The sequence below is a fragment of the Hakea prostrata genome, chromosome 7, assembly GCF_041222555.1.
Source record: "Hakea prostrata isolate BN-2017 chromosome 7, UWA_Hpros_2, whole genome shotgun sequence".
Classification (NCBI taxonomy): Eukaryota; Viridiplantae; Streptophyta; class Magnoliopsida; order Proteales; family Proteaceae; genus Hakea; species Hakea prostrata.
The window spans coordinates 1,210,272-1,235,156 of record NC_142606.1 but is presented as its reverse complement, the minus strand read 5'-3'; the positions used below and the strand labels follow the sequence as shown (position 1 = coordinate 1,235,156).

Here is a 24,885-nt window from a genome sequence, read left to right as displayed (position 1 = left end):
GCCTCCCAATCAGTCTTTATTGCTAGTAGGTATACTTCAGATAACATCCTTATGCTCATGAATTATTTCATTATCCAAAGAAGAGGTAAGAGAAAAAGCAAAACCAGTTCATGGCTATAAAACTTGATACAAGGAAGGCCTATGACCAGTCAATAGGTTATTTATTAAAAAATGTTGAAAACTTGAACTTTTCTGTTCACTGGATTCGGCTGGTTATGGCATGCATTAAATCTGTTACTTATAGTCAGCTCAGCAATGGATCCAAATCTGGCAGTTTTAATCCTTACAAGGGTTTAATACAAGGGGATCCACTTAACCTAGCCATCTTTATATTATGTGCTCAAGCTATACCTACTATTATAAATGCTGCAGTTTCCAGAAGAGAAATTTAAGGGACTAAGATTAAAAATCATGTAGACTCGTCACATCTGCTTATTGTAGATAATTGCTTGATTTTCAGGAAAGCTAGTATAGAAAAAGTCATATGTCGGCTATCGTATCTTAATCTTTACAGAGGTCAAGATATAAATTTGAAAAGATCTAGCATTACATTTAGTCCAAATTCCAGCAGTCCTAATAAGAAAAGATTCTCTCAGATTCTTAAAATTCCTCTTGAAGAAGGGTCATCCAAATATTTAGAGCTTCCTACACAAGTTGGTGGATCTAATGCTCTTTCAGAACTTGAAGGAAAGAACCTCTGCTTGGATACAGGGCTGGAAAAAATCCCTCCTTTCTCAAGCAGGGAAAGAAATCCTCCTCGTATCCTCTGCTCTCCAATCATCAATTTGTTACTTCCATTTCAGAATCCCTAATTCAATTCTTGATGATGTTAGAAGACTTTCTTCAAATTTCTTCTAGGACACTGCATCTGAAAATTGCTAGCTGCATTGGATACATGGAAAAGACTGTATAAATCCAAGGAACATGTAGGTCTAAGTCTTTGAGATCCACATTTGCAGAAACATGCTTTACTAGCAAAAAAAGCTTGAAGAATATTGAACAACCCAGACTCTCTATGGGTCAAAGTGACGGGGGAAAAAAATTTATTTTCCTAATAACAGTTTTTTGCAGGCCAAAGTTGGTTCTTCTCCTTCATGGGGATGGCGAAGCTTAATGTTGCGGAGAGACATCTTGAGACAGGCTTATTTGGGTCGTTGGGAATGGGAGAAACATCTCCATTTGGAATGACAATTGGCTTCCTGAAGCCCCTTTCTTTAAATCCCTACTGCCAAACCTCTCAATCACTCTCTATCTTATGTCTCAGACTTAATTATCAAAGGACAAATTGTTGGAAGAGAGAATTATTAACCTTATTTTTCTTCCAGGAGATTAAAGAAGATATTTTACAATATTAATCTTAGTCTTTTACCACAGCAGGGTAAGGTGGTCTGGGGCTGCTCAAGAACAGGAGTCTCCTCTGTGTGTTCTGCATACCATATGCATAACAGTTATAGGGATTTGGCAACAACTAACTCTCCTACTTCTGGTAGTTCCCCTCATCAAATGGAGTCTTTACATTGGAAGCATATACGGAATGCAAAATCCTTGCTGAAGATCAAGCTCTTTATTTGGAAGATCGATGCAAAAAGGTATAGCAGCAGGAGAAAATCTGGTGCAGAGAAAGGCAAATTCCTTTAAATCCACCTTGTCAAATCTGTAGTTGTCATATGGAATCCATAGATCATATTTTTCTTCAATGTCCCTATTCGAGGGCAATTTGATCAGGCTACTCTCTTGGAAGTTGCAATGCAGTCTCCTCAAATCAACTTTTTGTCTTTCATGCAGGGGATTAAAGGTTGGGATCCCCTGATTATATCAAACAAGAAGCTTGCCAGTTTTTCTTCTCTAAAGCTTCTTTCATTATTTGGTAAAGCTGGCATGCCAGAAATGATTGGAATTCAGAAAGAAAAGGTGCATTCCAGCTAACAAAGCTTTCCATGAGATCTCCTCGGCCATTTTGATGCTTGGATATTCCTCTGATATGTTTACAGATCCCTTTGAGACCATACCATCAGGTGCATTCCTCCTCCTGGGTTTATAAGATGGATGCAGATACAGCTTGGAATCAGGATACCAAAAAGGGAGGGATGGGGGATCTTCAAAGACTTTCAAGGAGAGTCTATTTCTGCTTTCTCCAGTGGAATCAGTTGTGAACCAGCGTTACCTGGGGAAGCTTATGCCATCAGATTTAGGTTACTTCAAGCAGCACGAATTGGTCTCCAGAAGTTAGTAAATGAGTCTGACTGTCAATGCTTAATTCAACAACCCAGCTTCAAAAAAGAGATGGATTTGGAGATTTTATCCATTTGTCAGGACATTTTTCAGCTCCAGAAAACCTTTTTGAGATTTGTAGTTTCTCTTTGATTCAAGATCCTCCAACTTTGTGGTGGATTCCTTGGCCAGGTTGGCCCTTTAGGTTGAGCTCCCGGAAGTATGGTCATATAACAACCAGTTACTTCTGTCTATCCGTAAGACAGATGTTACTGCTTGTTGGCTGTAGCAGCTCTTCAGCAATAAATTTTCTTTCTACCAGAAATATCAGTATGTGTGCAACATGCCATCAACTCCCCCAAATTTAAGCATTGTTTGATCCAAAATTCAACTGTCTTGAGGACAGCTTAAGAACTGTACAATTTCTTAGGATAACCTAATCTCTATATTGGATCTATGGAAGGTTTTGAAAAGAAAGACATTTAGCTCATCAAGGCTGATAATTCATCCAGAATCTTCTTAAAATACCTAACACCAACTAGGTGGTACGGATTCTTGTAAACTAAATATTTGGAAATCTCAATTCCCCTCACAGGAAGTTCACAGTTTCAAGTGAGATGAACTTGAGACTCGGTCTCCAAGTTTTTATTGTGGGGCATATTTCATAAAGTGTTTTACTGAGTCAGAACAGAAAATAGAAGGCATCAAAATATGCCAACAAAAATTATTTTAAAAATATAAGGGAAAAAAGGTATCTCAGTGTCACTTATTTTGCAAGGAATATTACTCATACCTTGAAAAATTCAACAAACTTGGGAATCTCTTCAGCAGACTCAGCCGAGTTCATCCGTCGGCCTTGTTTCTCGGAGATGCTCTGCAAGAGTTCTTTTGCACCTGCAGACAAGTGAGAATGCATCTTAGAAAAACAAGAGCACAAACAACTTTTTCAATTCCAACCCCCTTGCTCACCCTCCACACACACACACAAACAAAAAAGAAAAGGAAAAAGAAAGTAGTTTAAGACCATTACATTGTTTAAGAATACAAGGTTCTGAATTTTGATTAGGTTCAGTCTGCAGGTAATTAATTGCCATTGATAGATCTGTGATGTTTCTTTTCCAAGGGATATTCTTCATATTATTTGTGAAGACAAAGTTGGTCTCCCAGCTTTTTGGATGTATCTGTTATTTAGTGTAGGGATGAGTGTGTGGTAAGGGAACTCTTTGTGCTTTTTGGGTGAATTATCAGTCTTTGTGCTGGACTGCTTAGGTTTGGTAAGGCGGGTTATGTCCCCTTCCCGACTGTTTTCCTTCCATTGATTTTTTCTAATAATACCTCAGGGGTTGCCATGGGTCCCAAATAATATTCGGGTTATAAAAATGACAGCGATGGATTTTAATTCTAGAGAATCCTAAGTAGCTATCTTCTCCATAGAATTTTAATTTGGATACATACCTGCTAGCTACCGGCAAAATAGGACCACTTTTTGGGGAAGGGGGGGGGGAAGCTATGGTCATGTTTATAGTAGACGCAAATAGGACGAGTACAAGGAGGTGAGGGGAGGGCACCGGGCTGGACGTCAATAATGGGGGGGGGGGAATAGAAGAGCTAGGGGGAGGGGGGGGAGAAGATAAGCTAGGAAAGGCAAACCTACGAGGGACGACAAAGGTAGAAGGCTGAAAGGGGGTCGGCCAAGGATGAGGGGTCTAATCGGTCGGAAGGGGGCCCACCACGGAAGGCAGATGGATAGATTGGGAGTGAATTGGGGGCCCATCATGGAAGGGGAATAGGGAGGGGAAGGAGAGGAGGAGGGAAGCCGCATAGGAGCTTGTCATCAAAGAGGGGATCAAGACGCGGATGTAGGAGGGAAGGGGAACACTGATTGAGGGGAGTTGGCAAAGATAGCAATTGCAGGATGGGGGGCTATGAGGGATGATTAAGACAGCAAAACACAATTAGGGTTTACGGCAGGAGAAGTAGTAGGAAGGAGTATAAGAGACTACACAATAGGATTCAAAAAGGCAAGCAGGAGGCGGCGTAGCTAGGTCCTTCCCTAGTAGAAGGATTAGGGTGGCAGGGTAAGGACCAATGATCCTAGGGTCTCCAACACTTGGCTTGTGGCTTGTCAATGAGCCGAAAATAGGTTTTTCTTGGAGAGTGCATGGCAATGCTGGTGGTTTCTAGGGCAACCACAACTAGAAGGACGATTGGAGAGGATGACCAAGCAACTAAAGGGATGGGGAGAGACGGGGAAGGATATAGAGAGTGAGCATTAGGGTGGTTGTGTTGGCTGAGGGGGCCAGAGAAGACTAAGGGGTAATCTGATGATGAGGACAAAAAGGTGTTGGAGATTGAGGATTGGAAGGGGGAAGTTTGCAAATATTGGAGTCATGGCTAAAAACTTTGTAGGTAACACCATTTGTAGGAGACTGAGTGAGTGGAGGAGAAGCCTTTGCCATCAAAAACCTTGATCGAGAGCGGAGGAGCTTTACAGGCATTGATCTCGAAATAGAACCCAGCAATCCAGCATAAGCAAGTCGGTCCAACCTTTAGGAGCATGCATCAAAGTATCGAGCCTTGCCAGTAATAAAGCCAACTGACTTATGCCATCTTTGCACCATAATGAAGGGGAAAGACAAGGCAAGGAGACCCAAACAAGGATACATCAAAGATTGATGAGCTGGAGCTGTAGTTGATGATCCCTTCTTTTTTTGGTCATCATCAACCCAGTCATAAGCCCAAGGGATGGGATGGGGGGTGGGGGAAGGTGTGGAGGGACAGAGGCTTGAATTTGAGACCTCCTTGGTCTTACTACCTCAACATAAGACTATAAGAGGCTGCTATTGAAGTAAAAGGATTATTACCGAATACCGCCAACATGCCAAGTTCCTTTAAGTGCACAGAACTTATCCCCTTTAGAGAAAATTTTAATGATGAAGTCGTTAGCTAGCAGGTACGTATCCAAAGTCCCTTGTGGCTTCCGTTACAAAGTGAGAGAGATTTTGATGACAAGTGATGGGGGTCTGTCCCCAATGAACTGACCGGCTAAGGAGTTACTCTAGGTCAAAGAGGGGCAGAAAGCCATTTTAGAGTCATCATCAGGGGTAGGGGGAACAAAATGAAGGGGGATACCACTATTCTAGGGGGAAAGGTAAATGCAGGAAAAAGAGCTCCAAGGTGTGCAAACTAGAGGGAGGTAGAAGGGGGGTTGATGGGTGGTGGTGTTGCACCATCAGGAGAACACCTCAAGAGCAGGCATACCATGCACATGTGGGATATTGTTTTGGGCCATAACCAAGGTTCAAGTACTTGGTGCCATCATTGGTTTCAATGAGCCAAAAAGCGAGATTTCCCAAGTTTTGACCATTTCTCATCAAAACTGTGGTACTTTCTCCAAGCTAATTCAAAACCTTGACTTAATCCAATCCATGCATTAGTCTCATGTACAGTACATTACAAAAAAATCCTTGTGTTTGATAGTGTATATGTTCTTAGACAAGGTTTATGATTGCTTAAATCTAATTTATACTGAAGAAGTTGTCCTGGTCAAAGTCAAACTCAATTTAGTGTACACTGATGCTATTAAAAATCACTCTAAATTAAAATAGAGGTTTAACATAAAAACAAACGAATATTTTACCAGTCTTTTGGTTTTACCAATGTTTCATAATACTAAGGTTTATGGAATTTATATAGTTGAAAAAAATCCAATTATCCAGTTTTTGTTCTTGAACTGCGGGATTGACTTTTTATTCTTTTAGAATTTAGAATATATTTATTTATTTTATCAGATTCAAATAGGGGACTGCATTAATAATAATATCTTAAATAAAAGGGTAAATATCACTTACCTCCCCTCTTAGCTGGACAAATAGCACTTACACCCCCTCTTAGTTGGATAATATCACTTACCTCCCCTCTTACCTAGCAAATATATCAAACACCTCCCCTTTGTTAACTTTCTTGGTTAAATTTAACTTTTACCGTTAAATATTTTTCTAAAACCCCAAACTACCCTTTGTTAAAAATAATTTTTAATTTTAAACCTTAAATTATCGAAATCACCCTAACAACTAAAATACTAAATTACCCTCAATTAAAATAATTGTTAAAAAACCAAAACAGCATAATTAAAACCCAAATTATCTTTAATTATTAAAAGCCCAACATACCCTTTTTTTTTTTTTTAAATTTATCAAACAATTAAAAAAAAACCCTAAATAGTAGTACATGTTTAATTTTATCAACATACCTTTTTTTTTTTAATTAAATTTTTAATTTTACTTGATAGTAGTACGTTTTTTTTTAATTGTTTCATCAAATAAAAAAAATAAAAAAAAAGAGGGTATGTTGGGCTTTTAATAATTAAAGATAATTTGGTTTTTAACTATGGTGTTTTGGTTTATAATAATTATTTTAATTGAGGATAATTTAGTATTTTAACTATTAGGGTGATTACAGTAATTAAGGTTTAAAATAAAAAATATTTTTAACCAAGGGTAGTTTGGGGTTTTAGAAAAATATTTAACGGCAAAAGTTAAATTTAACCGAGAAAGTTAACAGAGGGGAGGTATTTGATATATTTGCTAGGTAAGAGGGGAGGTAAGTGATATTATCCAACTAAGAGGGGGTGTAAGTGCTATTTGTTCAGCTAAGAGGGGAGGTAAGTGATATTTACCATAAATAAAATGATATTTAGCATAAATCAGTGTTTGTCCTAGTTTGTAGCCAGGTTTCCTCAAGTTTTAATTGGCCAAGTGAATTCATATAGGTATTCAAGTAGGAACTTGCAAAATTATTGAAATATGGCAAAAGCAGTCTTGAAATCATCCAAAACCAGCTGTACCAATTGAAACCTGATGGAATGTAAATACAATCTTTGTAACCCAAATTCTTCTTCAATGGCTATGATTGCCCACTAACTTAGTCTTTGTCCATTATCTAATAGAAACTATATGAATCCTTAAATTCAGCACGTGCTGACTGCTGAGGACTTTTGTTACATTTTGTAAGGGTATTTTAGGCACATCACCATTGTATTGTAACTTGATGTAAATTGTTATTTTAGTTTTTTACATATTACTTCTCTTAGCTATCTTATATGAGCATTGGAGCAAGTATTAATTTCATTTTCTTGTTAAGTGAGCGACATATGATACTGCAATGAAGATACTGCACACAACATTGCACCATTCACTCTTCTTCTCCATCTTCCTATTTTCATCTTTTCCCTTGGTTCCTTTTATTCGTACTCTTTAAATTCCAACTGGTATTAGTGGTCTCTTTGTTGGTTTGAGAGTGGAATCCCACTTTTCTTCATTTTCTTTCCCTTCTTTGACCTAGGTTACAATGAGGGTTCCAAAGGGGTCCGAACTCCGAAGGAAGTGACTATTATGTAAAATGCAGACCATGGAGAACCCAAAAGAAGATTTTCAGTAAAGATGTACCGTTTGGAGCTTAAAGTCAAACCAACCTAGCTAGGCAGCAAGTTACTGCCAGCTTCAGGTTTCTTTTCTTCCTCTTCTTCATCTGGTTGTTATTGGAGCTGGAGTGAGGCTATTTTTGATTGCCTTAGGCTGTGGTTGGAAGTTGTAACTCCTCATGGCATCAGTTCATGCCTCTAAGAGTTGCTGCCTCGGGTCTTAAGCTACTGTTAGTCTTTTATTCAGTTTTGTGGTTGTTAATATGGCCTGTAATACCTCCAGCTAAGAACCATCTGAATACAACTCCTTTTCTTATGATCTGCCAGGTATAACCACCATCGGTTCTTTTGTTTCTTTTTGGGGCCATTTGGAATATAATGCTTGATGCTTTTTTTTCATCTGTGGAATGGTTATGCAATGTCTTGTGTGGTTGTCTAGACTTGTTATGAGTTGATGTGACACTATCCCTTGGAATGTTTGTCTAAGAGAAGCCTCATCAATTTGGCACTTAATTTACTTGACTGGGTCCCCTGTATTGGACTAGATGGTGTCTCTGTCATACAGCCTCTGTGTCCTCATATAAGGACATATAATAGGAGGAGTTGCAAAGGCAATGTACACTAATACCTTTTATCTAGGTAAGCTTAGGACCTAATTACAATAGGAGATGGGAACATAATGATAATAGGAAAGAAGTATAAGAATTCAACACCCAGAAAGCTTATCACTCCACTGGCTAGAGGTCCATGGCCTGGACACCGAGTCCATTGGACCTTCACATGATATATATACCAAAGGGGACAGCCAAAGATCGTCCACTGTAATTTCTCTTTGGCGGTCTCATCTTGTCCTTCCTCAATTCTCTCAATCCTCTCTCCTCTCTATCGGGGTCAGTGGTTTTAGGCCCTGGTTTGTTACAGGGGTTAATACAAACAAAGAGAAATTACATCCAACACTAAGCTGATTAAGTTTTGGAATTGAATTGACAAGTATGCAATAACCAAAGGCTTCCATACCTGTATCAATAAGGCCAAGCCCTATTTTTGATTGATATAAGGCTCTCATTGAGAGAACAATCTTGCTATCAATTAATTCTTCCACCAGCCTCTTTGTCTTCCGGTCAAAAACCTAAAAGCATAAAACTATCAATTAGAGGAAGTCAAAATTCTTTTTATCACATTATACCAGTCCAATAAAATTATGCAAGCTATGAAGAAGAACAAAAGAGATACAAGAGTTTTAAATCGATAGTTGGAGCCTTTTTACATTTACTTATTGTAGTGGTACAAGAACCAGGAAATCAGTACCTACGAGTACGAGGAGAGCTCATGATAAGCCTTTGTAAGTTGTAAATTACAAAAAGGATAACCTAATATAGTGACAGCTAACTATGGAAAAAAAAACTACAGCTAGACCAAAACAACTATAGAGACAATTTGGAAAGACCCTTACACATACTATTTAACACTAATTGATTACAAGCACAATTAAAAAGCTACACCAGTATGCAGTTTTTAACTCCGAATAATAATAGAAAATACATAAAAACCTTGTCTAGGTAATTATTCCAAACAATTAAAAGTCTATAAAATAGGAATATTTTCTTCCTTTTGCAGAATAAGTTAGTTTGGTTAGAGTGCTGTCCTAATATTCTCAGATATAACGAGGGGTTCCAGTTAAGTCCTGGACCTACTAGGTAGAATCATTTTACATAAGGATCATTTTTTTAAGTAAAACTAGTTTAAATCGTAAACCCATCACCTAATATTTTGCTTAAATTCCTTGTGAATAGTAACTCCTACTGTCCAAAAGCTCAAATTGAACAATACAAAGGCCCTATCAATTGAAAACTGAACAAATCTATTTGAAAAGCCTTATTATATTCTCATAAGTGTTCATCAGCCACAATGAAACATGCAAAATTGGCCTCTTTCAACAATTCACAGCCTAAATAAAGAGGGAAAAGATAAATAAACTTCTCACCAAAATATGTGAAGCGCTTGACCCAGAGTTTAGACCAATGTCATATGATGAAAAGTGGGCCCATTCACTCAGTTTGAACATCCACCTGAATAGTACAGATAGTCCTAAGTATTACAAAATTTAGACTGACAACCTAAGCACTTCTAGGGAAATAATGACAAAATTTTGCAGAAGAATAATGAACTAAGAATTTCTCACCCATATGATGCCTGTTTTTCAGTCAGAAATCCTCCAGTCATAACTTGATTTCCGGTCCCCTCATCAAAACATAATGTCAAATGAACCATATCATTTAACCTATCAGGATTGCCAAGAGTCTCACCACAAACTGGACAGCTATTTATAAGTGGTTCCCTGGAGTATATGATATAGAATCAACAATATTACAACAATATTGACAGCAAAGCTACCTACAACAGAATGCAAGCTGCTTAATTGGAATAAAAATTGTAAAGTTTAATGACCATGTTAAACATCCCTAGCAATTCATATAATATGCAAATAAATATATGTTGAACACAACAGAAAGGTAATATTCTATGGGAAATGACAGTTACCTCCCTTCTTAGTTGGCTGAATAACACTTAGACCCCCTCATAATATGATAATGACGCATTGACACCTATCCCCCCTACCTGAGAGCCTAATAATAACCTCCCTACAGTTAGTTTTTCCTGTTAAGTGGTACCAAACGTCCATCTTACCCCTAACATTGTTAAAAGACTAAAATACCCCTTAAAACTACCTAAAAGACTAAAACACCCCTCGTTGAGTACTTATTATTGTTTTATGGATAAAAAATGTGGGTGAAGGAAATCTCCTTCAACCATATTCTTAAAGGGGAAATTTTTTGAATATGCTACCAATGCACAAAAGCCGTCGAAAAACTACCTGCACGGATTTCTAATTCATTTGGGATCCATCTCCATGATCGAAAAGCTTCTCCAGGCTGTATAAACAGTGCTTGCTTCAAATGTTCACATGGATTTACAACTATCATCAAGAAATTGTTGATAAATCAAGGCTAAGGATCTGAGACATTTTTGAAGTCGAAGGGAAAAATTGAACACACACTCTCTCTCTCTCTCTCTCTCTCTCTCTCTCTCTCTCCTCCCACTGTTCTTTCTTTTCTTATTTTGATTAATGGCCTTAAGATTTAACCTCTCTTCCCCCCCCCCCCCCCCCAAAGGCCTCTAGAATGGCTTGGTTGGCCATAAAATGAGCGAATTTCAAGTAAGGCAGGTCTCCTAGAAGTGCATCTAGAGTATATCTGAGATAAATTCTCTGAGCTAGGGCATCTACAAAGTATGTGGCAACCTCTCTCATGGCGCTGGCTTGGGACCAGGACAGCATCCCTATCTGTTAAACAAGTATCTCAGTGAGCTTAAGATTATCCTGCTGAACTGCTTCTATTCAGGGCATCAAGCTGTGGGCTAACTAAACTACTCTATCAATCAGATTTTATCTCAGATTCAACAGGGTCCTAAATTCAGAATTTGATTTTGTTAACTTAATCAACAGTGTCCTAAATGCAGAAATTGATTTTGTTAACTTTAAGTCATCAATCTTGATGCTTTGTTTGATTAGTATACAGGCCTGTCATGAACCAGTCAACTCCCACTCATTTCTCCAATCTGTCTCTCTTTCACACTCTTCAATTTCTCTATGTATCTGCTACACTTTCTCTTTCTCTTTGGGGATAATCTTTGATTTTCTTTGCTGAACTCCATGTATCTCGGTTTATGTTCAGTTTGGTGAAGCTTTCCTATTTGTGTATCTAGACAGAACTTGGCCAGAAGAAATCAGTTGAATGTCCTTAGGTCTCCTTGCCATTTGCAGGTGGTATCCTCCCCTTAGAAGTGGGAGCTGGAAAGTGGAAACTGTTGGGTTAGGTCTTAGGATGAAAACACATCTGAGGGGTATTTTGGGGCTTTACTATTAAATGAGGGCAGTTTAGTGTTTTGACCCTTAGAGTAAATGAATAGTTCAGGGTTAACACAAAAAGATCACACCAGTTAAGGGCATTTTTGGATATTAAGAAAAAATAACAGAAAAAGCACCACTTAACTGCGAAAAATGATGGTAGGGTGCTTATTGTGATGTTTCTAAAGGTAGATGGGGCGGGGTGTAAGTGATGACTAGATTTTATATCTACTAATTAACTTGTTTTATTTCTACAATTTTGGAGATTTTATATATTTCCTAGCACATTCTAATTAAGATTTATTATTTGTGCTTGCAGAAAATCAACCAAATCGGCAGGGGTTTTATTGGAAAATTATGTGAAAAGAATCTTAAAGAACCAAGTTGGATTTTATTCCATTCCAAAAAAAGGAAAGTCTTTTTCATCAAGTTAAAGTAGACTCTAGAAGCTTCCTCAAGTAAAAAACGTGGAGAGAAGGATTCTTTGCATACTCCAGGGTTTTATTTCCTATTTGGGACTAGATCAAAGAAGGAAGAGGAAAAAATCCCGTTTTTGAGTTTCTCTGTCCAGTTTCGATCAAGTTCTTCATTGGATAGTGATCTGGTGTCCAATCAAGCTGATTTTTGGATAGGAGCTTCATAACTTCTTATTCTTCAAATCCAACGGTGGGCTTGTGCATTTGAGCTCTTGAAGTCAGTCCGATTTGTATACCAAATTCTTCCTTGGTTGAGTCAGATTAGGAAATTAGAATTATACCAAACTGAGTCAAGGATAAGAAAAAGAAGAACAAAACCGCTGGAGGACGTTTTGAGAAGGGGAGAGGACGAATTTTGGAGACGTTGGTTGGCATTGGAGACTTGGAGAAGAAGACTTGGAGCTTTGAAATAAGTTTTTTTTTTCATCTTCTTTCAATGTTCTTGAACTCTTCTGTGCTGTTTTTAATTTCTATAATGAACTAATTTAATTTTTCTAGGGATCAGATGTAACCTAACTTTGAAGTTCCACTCTTGAATTCATTTAATATAATCCTCAATATTGTTTTCATTTATTAAGTATTTACTCCTATTCTTAATGCTTTTGATAATTTGGCCACTAATCAATTGATTCGTTAATCATAATGAACTTATAGGGGATTAATGTGTTTAGTTTGTTGGAGTAAATGCCATGAATTACATATAGGATAGAAATACACTTACATGGGTTGTCTAGTTGTTACATGGGAAACCATAGAATTTAATGATCTCTTAGTTGTTTTAATCCACATAGAAATATAGTGGGTTCGCAATTGAGTGAATTTCTATTAGTACTCAAGAGAGACTAGTAGATAGGGAAGGGAATCTGGACTATCAATCAGAAAAAAATATTTCAGATTATAAAGATGGGATCAATGGGTGGGAAGGATTAGTTATGGTGCATATGACCCCTAGGTTTTTAGCTATAAACATATCTCAATTTGTAATTTAGTCTAGGATAATTCTCTTTCTTATATTTATTCGAATAAAATTGGTATAATTAGTTTGGTATTTATTCTATAGTCCTTGAGGGAACGATTCTTTCATCATTATATTACTTGTTACGGCACTATACACTTGCGTCATTATTTTTCACAACAATAAGTGTCATTACTATATAATGAGGGGGCCTAAATGTCATTCACTCAACTAAGAGGGGAGGTAACTGTCATTTACCCTATCCTATGATATCTACTGAAGTCCTACCTAATTTCAGCAATAAATTTCATTGCAGTGCTGCTCTTTCCAAAGATTGGAGATATTGTTCCATACTCCCAATACACTGTTATCCTCTCCAAGCTAGAACTTTGTGGTATCCTGCTATGCAGGAGACCAGCTGGTGGCTGAGATGGACATTACCAGGATGTAGCAGGTCTGGGTGCTGAATCTGGGAATAAAACGAACAAAACAGGGGTTCCACCAGTTTCAAGCCACTTGACACTCTGGATTCTATCTGTATGGGATTTTCAGTTATGTAGCCAATGGTGTCACCACTGGGCCACCTACAGTTTCAACCTCATTAGTTCAGCAGATAGCAGACTTCAGATAGTATAAAAATTCCCCATCACCAGCTTCGGTTTTACTGAATCCCAGTCTGGCTTCCTCTCTTTATTAAAGATTACTTTCTCTAGTTGATTAACAGGTGTAATTTTATGTACTAAATTGATGGGGTTATTGAAGATATAAGGGTGTCATATCAATTAGAAAGCTTCGATAGTTTGCTTCTCCAATAATACAGCACATTTTATTCCTCTATTTTCGGGTAAATCAGGAAAAGTAAACAACAAGGTAAACCCCAGGGGGGTAGGGGGAAGAAAACAGTCCTACAAACCACAGAGAATCCTCACGGAGGTGGGAGAGAAGGGGGGAGACCCATAATACATACAAGAATAAGCCTGTTCATTCAGGATGGTATACAGGTAAGAGACATCAATCACATCATAGGGACTTTGCTGATGAGAAAGAAAATATGGAATCCCAAATTTTGCAGAAAGGTCACAAGTTGGTCCATCTAATGTTGCACTTATATCCTAATAAAAGAGTGGCACCAAATGCAAGCTTCCCAATTAAATCACAAAAATATTTACTGCAACAGACATATCCACTCCCTGTTGACGGACTGTTCAGCTACCAGGCCAACAATGGTCTAGAACTCCCACCAAACTTAAGTAGAGAATAGGCATTTGAAGAAAAGGTGGTTGACATCTTCTGACAAGCTGGCAAAGGCAGCAAGTAGGATCTACTTGGATAAAAGGTTCAATTGAATCCCCTTAGCCAGACTACAAAAGAAAACACTAGGTTGCCTACAGATACAGAGAGTTCTGTCTGGAATCAAATGACACAGAAGAGTTTGTGATTTATGTGTCTGACAGAAGTTCTGACAGTTAACCAGATAATTTGAAACTGTAGGAAAAAAATGAAAAAAACTAAACATGGAATTTCACGAATTGGAAGCAATATATCATAATTATGTGTCTGATAGATGCTCTGATGGTTAACCAGATAACTGAGAACTCATGAAATATAAAAGACAAAACATGATATTCATGAATTGGATGCAACATATCATAAGAAAATTACTTTGCCACAATTAATTGCCTAATCTGTGGCTGCTTGTTGTGCAGCCAGGTGGCTTGTTGTGAAGCCAAGTAGAAGAGTGAAAAAAGAAGGAAAAAAAAAGTAAAGAGATGGAAAAAATCAATTACAAGCTGAAGACCACAAAACGAGGAAAAGGAAGAAAAAGAAAAGGAGCATCTTGCTGCTGCTTGTACGGTCATCCTCCTTTTTCACAAGAGAAACCCCCAAAGAAGAACCTATTCTTAAAAAGAGATTAAGGCCTCGTATAATGAAAAGTCCCTCTATGCTGGGGAATAAGTAACCGAACAACATAAAAAATTTGCTTGAAATTTCTAGAACACATCACCACCATATGGAACACCACAAAACTCAGTCACATAAATGTCATCACCTTACCCATGATACACCGCAAAACAAAAGGAATAGAAAATTGCATAGGTGTGACTCAAACCAAAAAAGGTATGATAGCTCCCGTAAGATGTAAAATATCCCAGTGTTTTAAGTCAAATATCCATTAGCCAAACATGTGCCCAATGGAATATAATGAAGTTCATGTGTTGAATTCAGATATGAAATAATTTCAGATGAATCATTACTTCTCTTGTTGAATCGCAAGAAGGATTGCCAACTCATCCACGCTAACATCACCATCACCATTTATGTCAGCTGCTTTGAAAAGATCCTCCTTCTAATAAACAATGTTATAGCTAAAAGTTAGCAAATACACCATAGGTAACCTCAGATGTGATATCATAATACTCTGAATTCTGAAAGACCAATAACCACTTCCAAAGGAAATATTGGCTTCCAAGGGATGCTAAATGAGTTCAAGCACATTAAAGAAAACCAAAAAAATGGGTGGGGGCAGGAAGTTTGTGGACCAAAAACCTTGCTAGTCGCTACTTGATTCCCAAATGCATCAATCAAATCAGAGAACTCAGAGAATGTAAGCTTGCCATCTTGGTTACAGTCCTATATACAAACCACAAACACAATCATTACCTGAAGCAGTTGAAATGTAAAGAAGCAAAAAATCTTCCTTAAATGACAAATGGCCACAACTATTTGGAAGTAATTCTATTATTTGGATTAGTTATGCATTCTGTGATTAGTTCTAATGACCCTTTCTTCTATATGTGTGTGTGTGTGTGTGTGTGTGTGTGTGTATACACAAGTAACGAAGGTGAACATACAAAGTGGGGGTAGGGAGCTCATCCTAGGCTAAGCTACCCTGGAATGGACAAGCAAGCCAACATAAAGTCCCTAGGTAATAACAATGTGCCTGTTCCTTAAAATCCCTGCAGATGGCCTTCCAAATCTGGTCAGTGGATCTGGATTTGGAATTCCATTTGTGGAGGTTGCGCTCATCCAGATGTGCAAGATACAGGTGCCAAAGATCAGCTTCAAAGTCGTGTCAGCAGTTGAGGGATCACCAAAGGAAGAGGTGAATCAATGACACTCGAAGTCAAAAGGGGCGGGGGCACCTGGATTGGTGCCACATAGAGGCAATAGCAAGAAGCCAAATATGTTTGGAGGGGCTGGCAAAGAAGAGGAATAGTTTGCTCCTAGGAGCACAAGATACAATAGGGTTAACTGGAAAGGAGCAGTGGTTAAGGATTGGGTGGGGAGACAAGGGCTACAGCTCTCCAACAGGTGAAGGCTTGGCGAGGAATGTTGCCTTTAAACCAGACAAGGTTGGACCAAGGGACTTTGGGACAGGTGGCACAAACGTGGTGCCAAGCAGAGCCAATGGTAAAGATGCCATTTCTGGAAGGGAGCCAGAGGAACTTATCTTAGAGGGGCCAAGGGGAGTGAAAGGAGGAAGGAGATTCCAAACGAGGTCAAGCTGAAGTGGGAACTGAGTGGGAGGGGTGCAGTATCTAGAGGTGATGAAGGAAGAGAGGGGAGAGTTCTTTAGAATGCCAAAGGTGTACACAGCATGCGGCCCTATGACATGGCAGAAAATACTAAGAGGGTACCGCAGGTGAAGCCAGAGGAGATATTGGAGCCATCAGCAATAGAGAAAGAGGAGGAAGAAAGAGCTAGGGGGCACAGGGAGAGGAGAGATCTCCAAGTCCAAGAGGGGTTGGAAGGGAGGGTAGCAATCCAAAGGAATCATTCTTAAGAAGGTGGGAGCAAACCTAGACAACCCAAAGGAGTTTTTTTTTTTTGAAGAGATTCTCCATATGACTTTTAGAAGGTATGCAATATTATAGTCTTTGATTCTGCAGATGCCCAGGCCACCTACGGGTTTGTGTTTATAGATTGTGGACCAACTAATGGGATGAAGAAATCTAGAAGTTTCCTGGCCTTTCTAGAGGAAGCTACAAAAGAGAGACTCCATGGCCTGGACTGAGGGTTTGGGAAAAGGGAAGACTCCACACCAATAGATGTTGGAGGGTTGGAGGACAGATTTGATCAGAACAAGTCTACAAGTGAAGGAGAGAAGCAACTGGTCTTTTCTTACTTTCTTTGGATGCTTACAAAGTACAGATGAAGAAATTTGAAAGCAAAAGTCTAATGATGTTAAGAAACAGAACAACTATTTGGAAGCTAACTCTAATGGTTCCTGCATTGAAGAATCTGGAAAGAACCTAGTATAGAGAAAAAAAATTTGAACAAGCACAAGATATTCACTACAAGTTACACTAAAAAGGAGGAAAGAGTCAATGGAGAAAATAAAACTTATTGGCGTTGGCATTTTGTAGTGTTTACGTAAAGCAATCTCTCCCATCCACCACAACAAAAAGGCTACATAATCATTTCTTCATTGCTAATCCCGTTTCCTCTGCTGAACACTATATTTTTCATGTAAATGGCAAATTTGATTAATGCAAATCATTGGATGGATAAAATATCCACTGGATAGGCCACATGAAACTTTAAGGCCAATCTCAACCAGGAACTCAGTATCATCATCATACAGTAAATTGCCTAAGAACATTGGCTCCGAAAATCAGACTGCTTGGCTTTCTATAGATTATGCATCAAAGGACCTGCAGATTGCTCCCCTCCTTTAATCACAATAAAGGTCTGAATTTCCAGCGAGCAGCTCACTATAAATTGTTACCTCTTACAGTCTCTCCTACAGTCTTTGGGGACCTTACTAAAACTTGCCCCGCTAGGCTTTTCAACACCCCAAAAAAGCCATTAGAACCCTCTGAGATACGCTTTTATCAAACTCTGGCCAACTCTACAAATGAGAACTCCTCCTTGGCTCCTACAACATCAAAATCTGTCACCACCACCTCGTCGCAACCATACACCCATTGGTCCGATGGGGGTTCCAGTACCCAGTTCCACCAGAATTATGGGACTCCTCCATAAATCCATCAGAGGTTGGAAGAAGTCACACAGCCAGCATGGGACTCCTTGAAATCATCCTACCCCCCCCCCCCCCCCACAATATGTCTTTACATTCAACTATCTAGGGTAGAATTGGGACACACTGGAACCATCTAGACCAATTCAGACCAGCAATGGTGGCCAACTCAAACCATACGTGGTCCAACTAGAAGGTACCCTTGCTCCATAATTTTTGATTAGTCAACTTGGACTGCTACAACAGGACAAAATATGAAGAAAGGAAGCCAAAACACTGTTCACGTGAACGGCATCAGAGCCCTTTATTTGACATAGTGGGAATATTTATAGAGAATTTGAGGGCCCAAGATCACATACCATGGAGGTTTTTATTCTTGAGCAATTTAGAATTTCAGTTTAGTTTCTATTTTAGTAATTTACGCACGTGGCTGAATTATAGAGCCTACTTTCTAATTTTAATTAGTATAGTTACTCTTTTAGTAATTCTTAGATGTGTGCCTCACTCCACAAACTCAAAAAAGGTGCAAGGTTAACTATCCTCCAATAAGGTGGTAAAACTTAAAAGGAGATTGCTTGAAATCTTTCATTAATGAAGTAGTCAAACAAGCAAAGTGGGAATTTGAGGTAAGCATAGTTGTCACGGCGATGAGGCGATACAAGGCGGTTTAGGCTAGTTGAGGCGATGAGTCGATGAGGCACCCTCCGAGGCGCTTTTAAGGCGGTTGAGGTGTTTTAAGTGAAATTTTTAGTGTACATCTCATTCACTCTAATCCATTATAAATCTATCATATCTTATATAATAAAAAACTAATATTAGCCTACCTCAAGTCATCCAACATACTACAAACCACACATAGTAGGTCCTAAATAAAAAGTCGCAGGAAGAAACCAAGAGAAGAAGTCGCATGTCGCTAGCCACTGCTTGCCGAAGTGTCGTCATGGGAATCGAAGAGAAGAAGAGAGGAAAAGAGAAAGAGATTAGGATTAGAGTGAGAGTGAGAGTGTGAGATTCGAGTCAAGAACTTATTCTCTTTCGATTTTGTTTGTTTTTATTTTGATCACATGTAGCTTCGTTATAAATATGCATATAGGTTCAAACAATAAATACTTTATAATCGGAATCTAATAAGTAATTCAATATATGCCTTCAATTTGGCATCTTTCATGTGATTTAAAAGAGAAAAAAAAGCGGACGCTTTAAGGTATAAGGCGTCCGAGGGGCCTGAGGTGACGCCTCATACCGGCAATAAACACGGTATTCGCCCGGCGGTCTTTTTTTTTGTTAAAAAAAAAAGCCGCCCCCCCTTCGTGGCGGGGCCCCCCCGCCCCCCCGGGGGCCCCCCCCCCCCCCCCGCGGTCGCCTTATTGCCTAAAAATAAGGCGATGCCGATTTGAGGCACTTCGAAAGCACTTGGACGCCAAGGCGACAATTAGGCGACACCTTGACAACTATGGAGGTAAGCAATGTGGAATGAGATGGCTGTGTATTAGAAAAGTGGCTAAAGATGTCATAGGTGAATTAAAAGAAGAGCACCATTTTTATAGAAAGACATGGTGGTGGAATGGTGAGGTTCGAGCAGCCTTTAAGAATAAGAAAGCTAGGTTTAAGACATGGCAAAGGACTAAAGATGTAGTGAATTTGCAACAGTATAAGTTGGCTAGAAATGAAACTAAGAAAATTGTGGGAAAAGCAAGGGAAAAGAACCATGAGGATTTATGTAATACGCTAGGCATAACGGAAGCGGGGAAAACTATATATAAGTTAGCTAAAATCATAGTACTACTTTTCGGTGAAATAATGCGAAATTTCGCGTTTTGGTTACTTGGCAGAACGAAACAAGCTTCGAAAATAAAAAGTACCGAATTTCGCCAAAATATCGGTGAAATATCATTCGATGGTCGAAATATCGTGAGATAAGATTTTGGTTATAAAAGTCAACCTACAACCGAAATTTCGTTACACCGAAATTTCGCCTGTAGCGAAATTTTGGTTCTAGTTACAAAAGTTCTTTGTGAAATTTCGGCTCTAGTTACAAAAGTTCTTTGTCTTGTTCTAGCTTGATTCTTGCAATTTTTTAGTCAATCTTCGACAACTTGGGAGAGTTCTTGCATGATTCTTGCAGAAAAACATGTGCATCGAGTCAATCAAGCAATGTTTCAACTGAATCTTAGAGGTAACCACACTTCTCCAAACTTGATTTTTACAAAATGCATGAACTCACGGTGTCAAAATTTAATGAGATCTTTGTGCTCTCTAGCATCATTTGCATTTTCACATCGGCTTAAATTCATGTTGCAGACCTCTAGTTTTGCCCGCATATAGTCGAACATGTATCAATCAAGAACACCACTTTAGGTTAGGTTTTACGCAAAAATAACACTCCCAGTGTCTAGAATGAATACCCCCCTCACCTGAAACTTTGGGTCGAAATCTGGCGGAAACATTCTGAAATTTCAGCAAAAGTTTAATCTCGTTAAATCTCGCTGGGTAACGAGATGACTAGTTTCAGTGAAATTTCGCATTATGGCTAAAATGAGGGACAGAAAGAGAAATCTAGACCATGTTAGATGTATTAAAAGTAAAGATCATAAAGTACTAATACGTGATAAGGACATCAAGAAGAGATGGGAAGTCAATTTCTCTAGCCTACTAAATGGACATATTTCAAGTATGTGTGATTTAAATGATTACACCATTTTCCATGGTACCAATTTTCAAACATATATATAGAAAATTTTGATGTCTAAAGTAAAAAAAGCTCTAAGGAGCATGAATATAGGCAAGGCACAAGGTCTTGATGAAATCCCAATAAAAGTATGAAAGAGCTTAGGAATCTATGGATTAGCAAGAAAAATGCCAAATGAATGGAGAAGTAGCATGGTCTCAATTTTAAAAAGTACAGGAAATATTCAAAGCTATAATAACTACAGAGGCATAAAACTAATGAGTGATACTATAAAATTAAGGGAGAGAGTAATTGAAACCTGTTAGAGACAAGAAACTATTATAGAGAACCAACTTGGTTTTATGCCGCAAAAATCTACAATGGAAGCTATCTACCTTATTAGGAGACTTATAAAATGGTAAGAAGAGTGTAGGAAAGATCTTTATATGGTCTTTATTGACCTAGAAAAAGCTTATGATAGAGTCCTTAGAGCATTAATTTGGAAAGTATTAAAGAAAAAAATGTTGCAAGTAAATATGTAGACATAGTTAAAGATACGTATAATGGTTTAGTAACAAGTGTAAAAATTGTTGGGGGGGAGGGATAAGGTAGTGAATTCCCGATTACAATTAGGCTACATCAAGCATCAGCTTTAAGCCCATATTTATTTGCACTTATAATGGATGATTTAACTAAGGACATTTAAGATGAGGTTCCTAGGCGTATGCTTTTTACTAATGATATTGTTTTGATGCAAGAGAACAAATAGGGATTAATACCAAGTTAGAGCCATGGAGAGCAACTTTGAAATAAAAAAGGCTTTAAACTACGTAGAATGAAGACGGAATATTTAGAGTTTATGTTTGGTCGTGGTTGAATGGATAATGAGGTGGTGAAACTTGATGGGAATGAGATTCCACAAAGCAATTGTTTTAGGTACCTTGGCTCAATCATAAATAAAAACTGTGATATCGAGGAAGATATTTCCCAAACAATTAAAATAGGGTGGATGAAGTGAAGAGGTGCATCAGAGGGCTTATATAATCGACGTATTCCTTTGAAGGTCGAAGAAAAATTATATAAGACAGTCATAGGACCAGCTATGATGTATGGTGCAGAGTATTAGATTGTTAAAAAGCATCATATAGATAAATTCAGTGTAAAAGAAATGAAGATGCTAAAATGGATGAGTGGCAAACTAGGAAGGATAAGATAAGGAATGATCATAGAGCTCATCTTGTAGTAGACCCAATAAATGATAACATACAAGAAAGTCGACTAAGGTGGCACAACCACGTTCAATGGAGGCCTTTAAATGATCATGTACGGAGAATCATAAAGAATTTATTAAATCTCGATTAAAGGAATTAAAAGAACTAGGTTGCAGACCTAAGATAACCTTAATAGAAGTGGTGATGATGTAGCCTCAAAGGATGAGGGCCTACCAGGATCCAACAAAGGAAAATCAACAGGCTAGTAGGGTTTCTAATACCCTGCAGCTAGGGTTTCTAGGCTATTTAGGAATTCTAGGGTTTGTACGGAGGCTAGATAGGGTTCAGTTAGAACTAATAAGCTTAAGTTTATTGAAAACCTAACTACGAACCTAGTTGTTTTTCGATTCAAGTTTCTAAGGTCTACGGTTTGGGAAGTTAGGTTTTAATTTTCGAGGGTTTCTAGGGGTAGTCGGGGAAAATATAAGGTTCCAACTTTCTAGGGTCTGAAGTTTACGTCTCCAACTTTGATGATGATGTCCCAATCACAATTATATGGACTACTATTTCACAGGAATACAGGATACTGTTCTCCACAAATCCAAGCTGACTAAATAGATGGCTCAAGGACGTCACCAACAGGGTGCTGCCCTTCCTACTTGAGCACCTTCTTTCTCACCAAATCCAGTGGTAAGTCCTCGCCATCCTTTGTTCAAACTTGATACTCAGATTGCCCTTTGCGAAGGCACTTAAAAGTTGTGTTCAATATCCTGTCTCTAACTTTGTTTCTTATGCTAACGTATCCACCACATTCCATGCTTGTTTATCTATGCTTGAGAATTACCCTCTTTCATTTGGGTATGTTACTCAAGGGGAGTGTCGTATGGTGTGTTGTCTTGAGAAATATTAGAATGTCTTGAAGCTATCGTCTTGAGCATGGCTTGGCCGGTTCATTTCTAAGCTGCTGGACTATGGACTTACTAGTGACAGTTACCATTCATTATTTTACTGTTGCTCTAGTACTAGAAGTCTATTTCTCATTGTTTATGTTGATGACATTATTATCACCGAAGATGATTCTACAAGGATTGCTAAATTGAAGTTCTATTTGCAACAACACTTTCAGACTAAAGACTAGGGAAAACTGAAATATTTTTTGGGTATAGAAGTTGCTCAACCTCAGAAAGGGATTTTCTTGTCAAAAGACTCAAAACAGAAGTATATGCTTTATTTGTTGAAAAAGATTGGAATGCTTGGCTTTAAGCCCTTACATACTCCTGTGGATCTGAATATAAAGCTTATGCCAGAAGATGGAGATATTCTCGATGGTCCATAAATGTATCGAAGGCTTGTTGGAAAATCGAATTATCTCATTGTGGCTTGACCTAACATTACCTTTCCAGTCAGTGTTGTAAGCCAAATTTTGTATGCCCCAAGGACATCTCATTAGGATGCAGTTCTAGATATCAAGGTATTTTAAAAGGCTCTTGGCCATGACTACTAAACAGAGATAATGGTCACAGAAGAGTTGAAGGGTTTTCTGATGCAAATTGGGCTCGGTCGACCACGGGCTACTGCACTCTGATTGGTGGCAACCTTGTGTCTTTGAAGAATAAGAACAAACTGCTTCAGCTAGGACAACCACAAAGTCTGAGTATAGGGCTACGCCACAGGTCACTTGTGAGTTGATGTGGACCAAACAAATGATGAAAGAGCTAGGTAGCCTAGGTTTAGGTGTGATCAGTCTATCATAGGGTGGTGTGATAATCAGGTGGCCATTCATATTGCTATTAATCTAGTGTCTCATTAACGTACAAAACATATTGAAGTGGACTATCATTATGTTCATTAAAACTTGCAACAAAGGTGATTTCTCCTAAGCATGTTCGTACAAGAGAGAAGTTGGCTAATTTACTTACAAAGTCTTTAGGGGCTGCCAAGGTTGATTATATTTGCAACAAGCTGGGCACGTTTGATCTATATGCTCCAGCTTTAAGGGCGGGGGGTGGGGGGGGCATTAAAGGTCAAGGGTAAGAGAAAAAGAGGTTAGAATACAATAGAATCTCAAGTTAGCCTGGCGCTAACTCAAGAACCTGTTTCCATTTTTTCACTTGGATTTTCACTTTTGTTTTGGAATTTCTGCAATATGACTTCATTAGAGATTGATCATGGAAGGCTTTCAAGTTAACGAAAGCCTTCAAGAAGTCCTCTTCTTACCTCTGTTTCTGCTACCAATTTACAGTGATAATGAAGATGCTTCACATTTTCAGTAACTAAATGGCATTAAGAAAAATTGCATAAAAAGTAACCCAATCAAAATGAAAAATTAATGTTAGAGAAATGTACCACAATAGAATGCATACCACTATAGACAACATGCGTGATGCGAAACATTTCTCAGTATCAACAGGATCCTGCAAACATTTTCAACTTTAATGATCAGGACCGTCATGATTATGGATGCTATATCATACTTATCATACTATCACTAGGCATAATAAGCCATGAGATATGGATTACAATGTCCACCTCAATATTACATGAGACAGAAACCTTGCCAACAACTGTGTTGGATAAAGACGGATCTAATAGGTCAAGTAACTCAGAATCCGAATCCTGTAAGAAAGTAGAAACATAATAAGATTATAGAATACAAACAAAGCTAACACAATGAAAGGAATACAAGGGTACATGAATAAACATAGAGTACAAAAAGGAAAACAGTTTCAACCTAAATTTGAAGACACTCCGGAAAAAATGAGGGAATTATTGGCACAAGAGTAAATATTAAGTGTTGTCCTTTAGAAGCCGTGGACCCCTGTTGGATTACCTAAGAATTGTGGTAGTGTGCTATTGGGGTAGTACACGCAATGGGAGGAAAGTCCCCCTCTCTTTCTCAAATCCTATTCTGACTTAGTAAGTGCTACTTATAGTTATAAGTGCATAGGTTAGTTTACTTTCTGGTCCTTTTCATGTCAGTTTCCTGAACTATTTGTAAAACCACAGCACATTATAAACAAGTGTAGAACATGGATTTTGAAAAAACATAATTTG

At 38.3% G+C, this 24,885-nt stretch overlaps 1 protein-coding gene across 1 annotated transcript in view; it reads right to left on the bottom strand.

The window, feature by feature from the left end:
• The window catches only part of LOC149008823 (phosphatidylserine decarboxylase proenzyme 3-like), a 63,295-nt gene that overhangs the window by 17,828 nt on the left and 20,582 nt on the right, over positions 1-24,885 (bottom strand). The window contains exons 6-13 of the mRNA XM_089160661.1: positions 24,361-24,447; positions 24,195-24,245; positions 15,519-15,602; positions 15,227-15,318; positions 9,816-9,971; positions 9,618-9,702; positions 8,651-8,762; positions 3,005-3,105 (exon numbers count right to left, since the gene is read on the bottom strand). Coding sequence (XP_089016787.1) covers positions 3,005-3,105; positions 8,651-8,762; positions 9,618-9,702; positions 9,816-9,971; positions 15,227-15,318; positions 15,519-15,602; positions 24,195-24,245; positions 24,361-24,447 — 768 coding nt within the window. The remainder of the gene's footprint in view (positions 1-3,004; positions 3,106-8,650; positions 8,763-9,617; positions 9,703-9,815; positions 9,972-15,226; positions 15,319-15,518; positions 15,603-24,194; positions 24,246-24,360; positions 24,448-24,885) is intronic.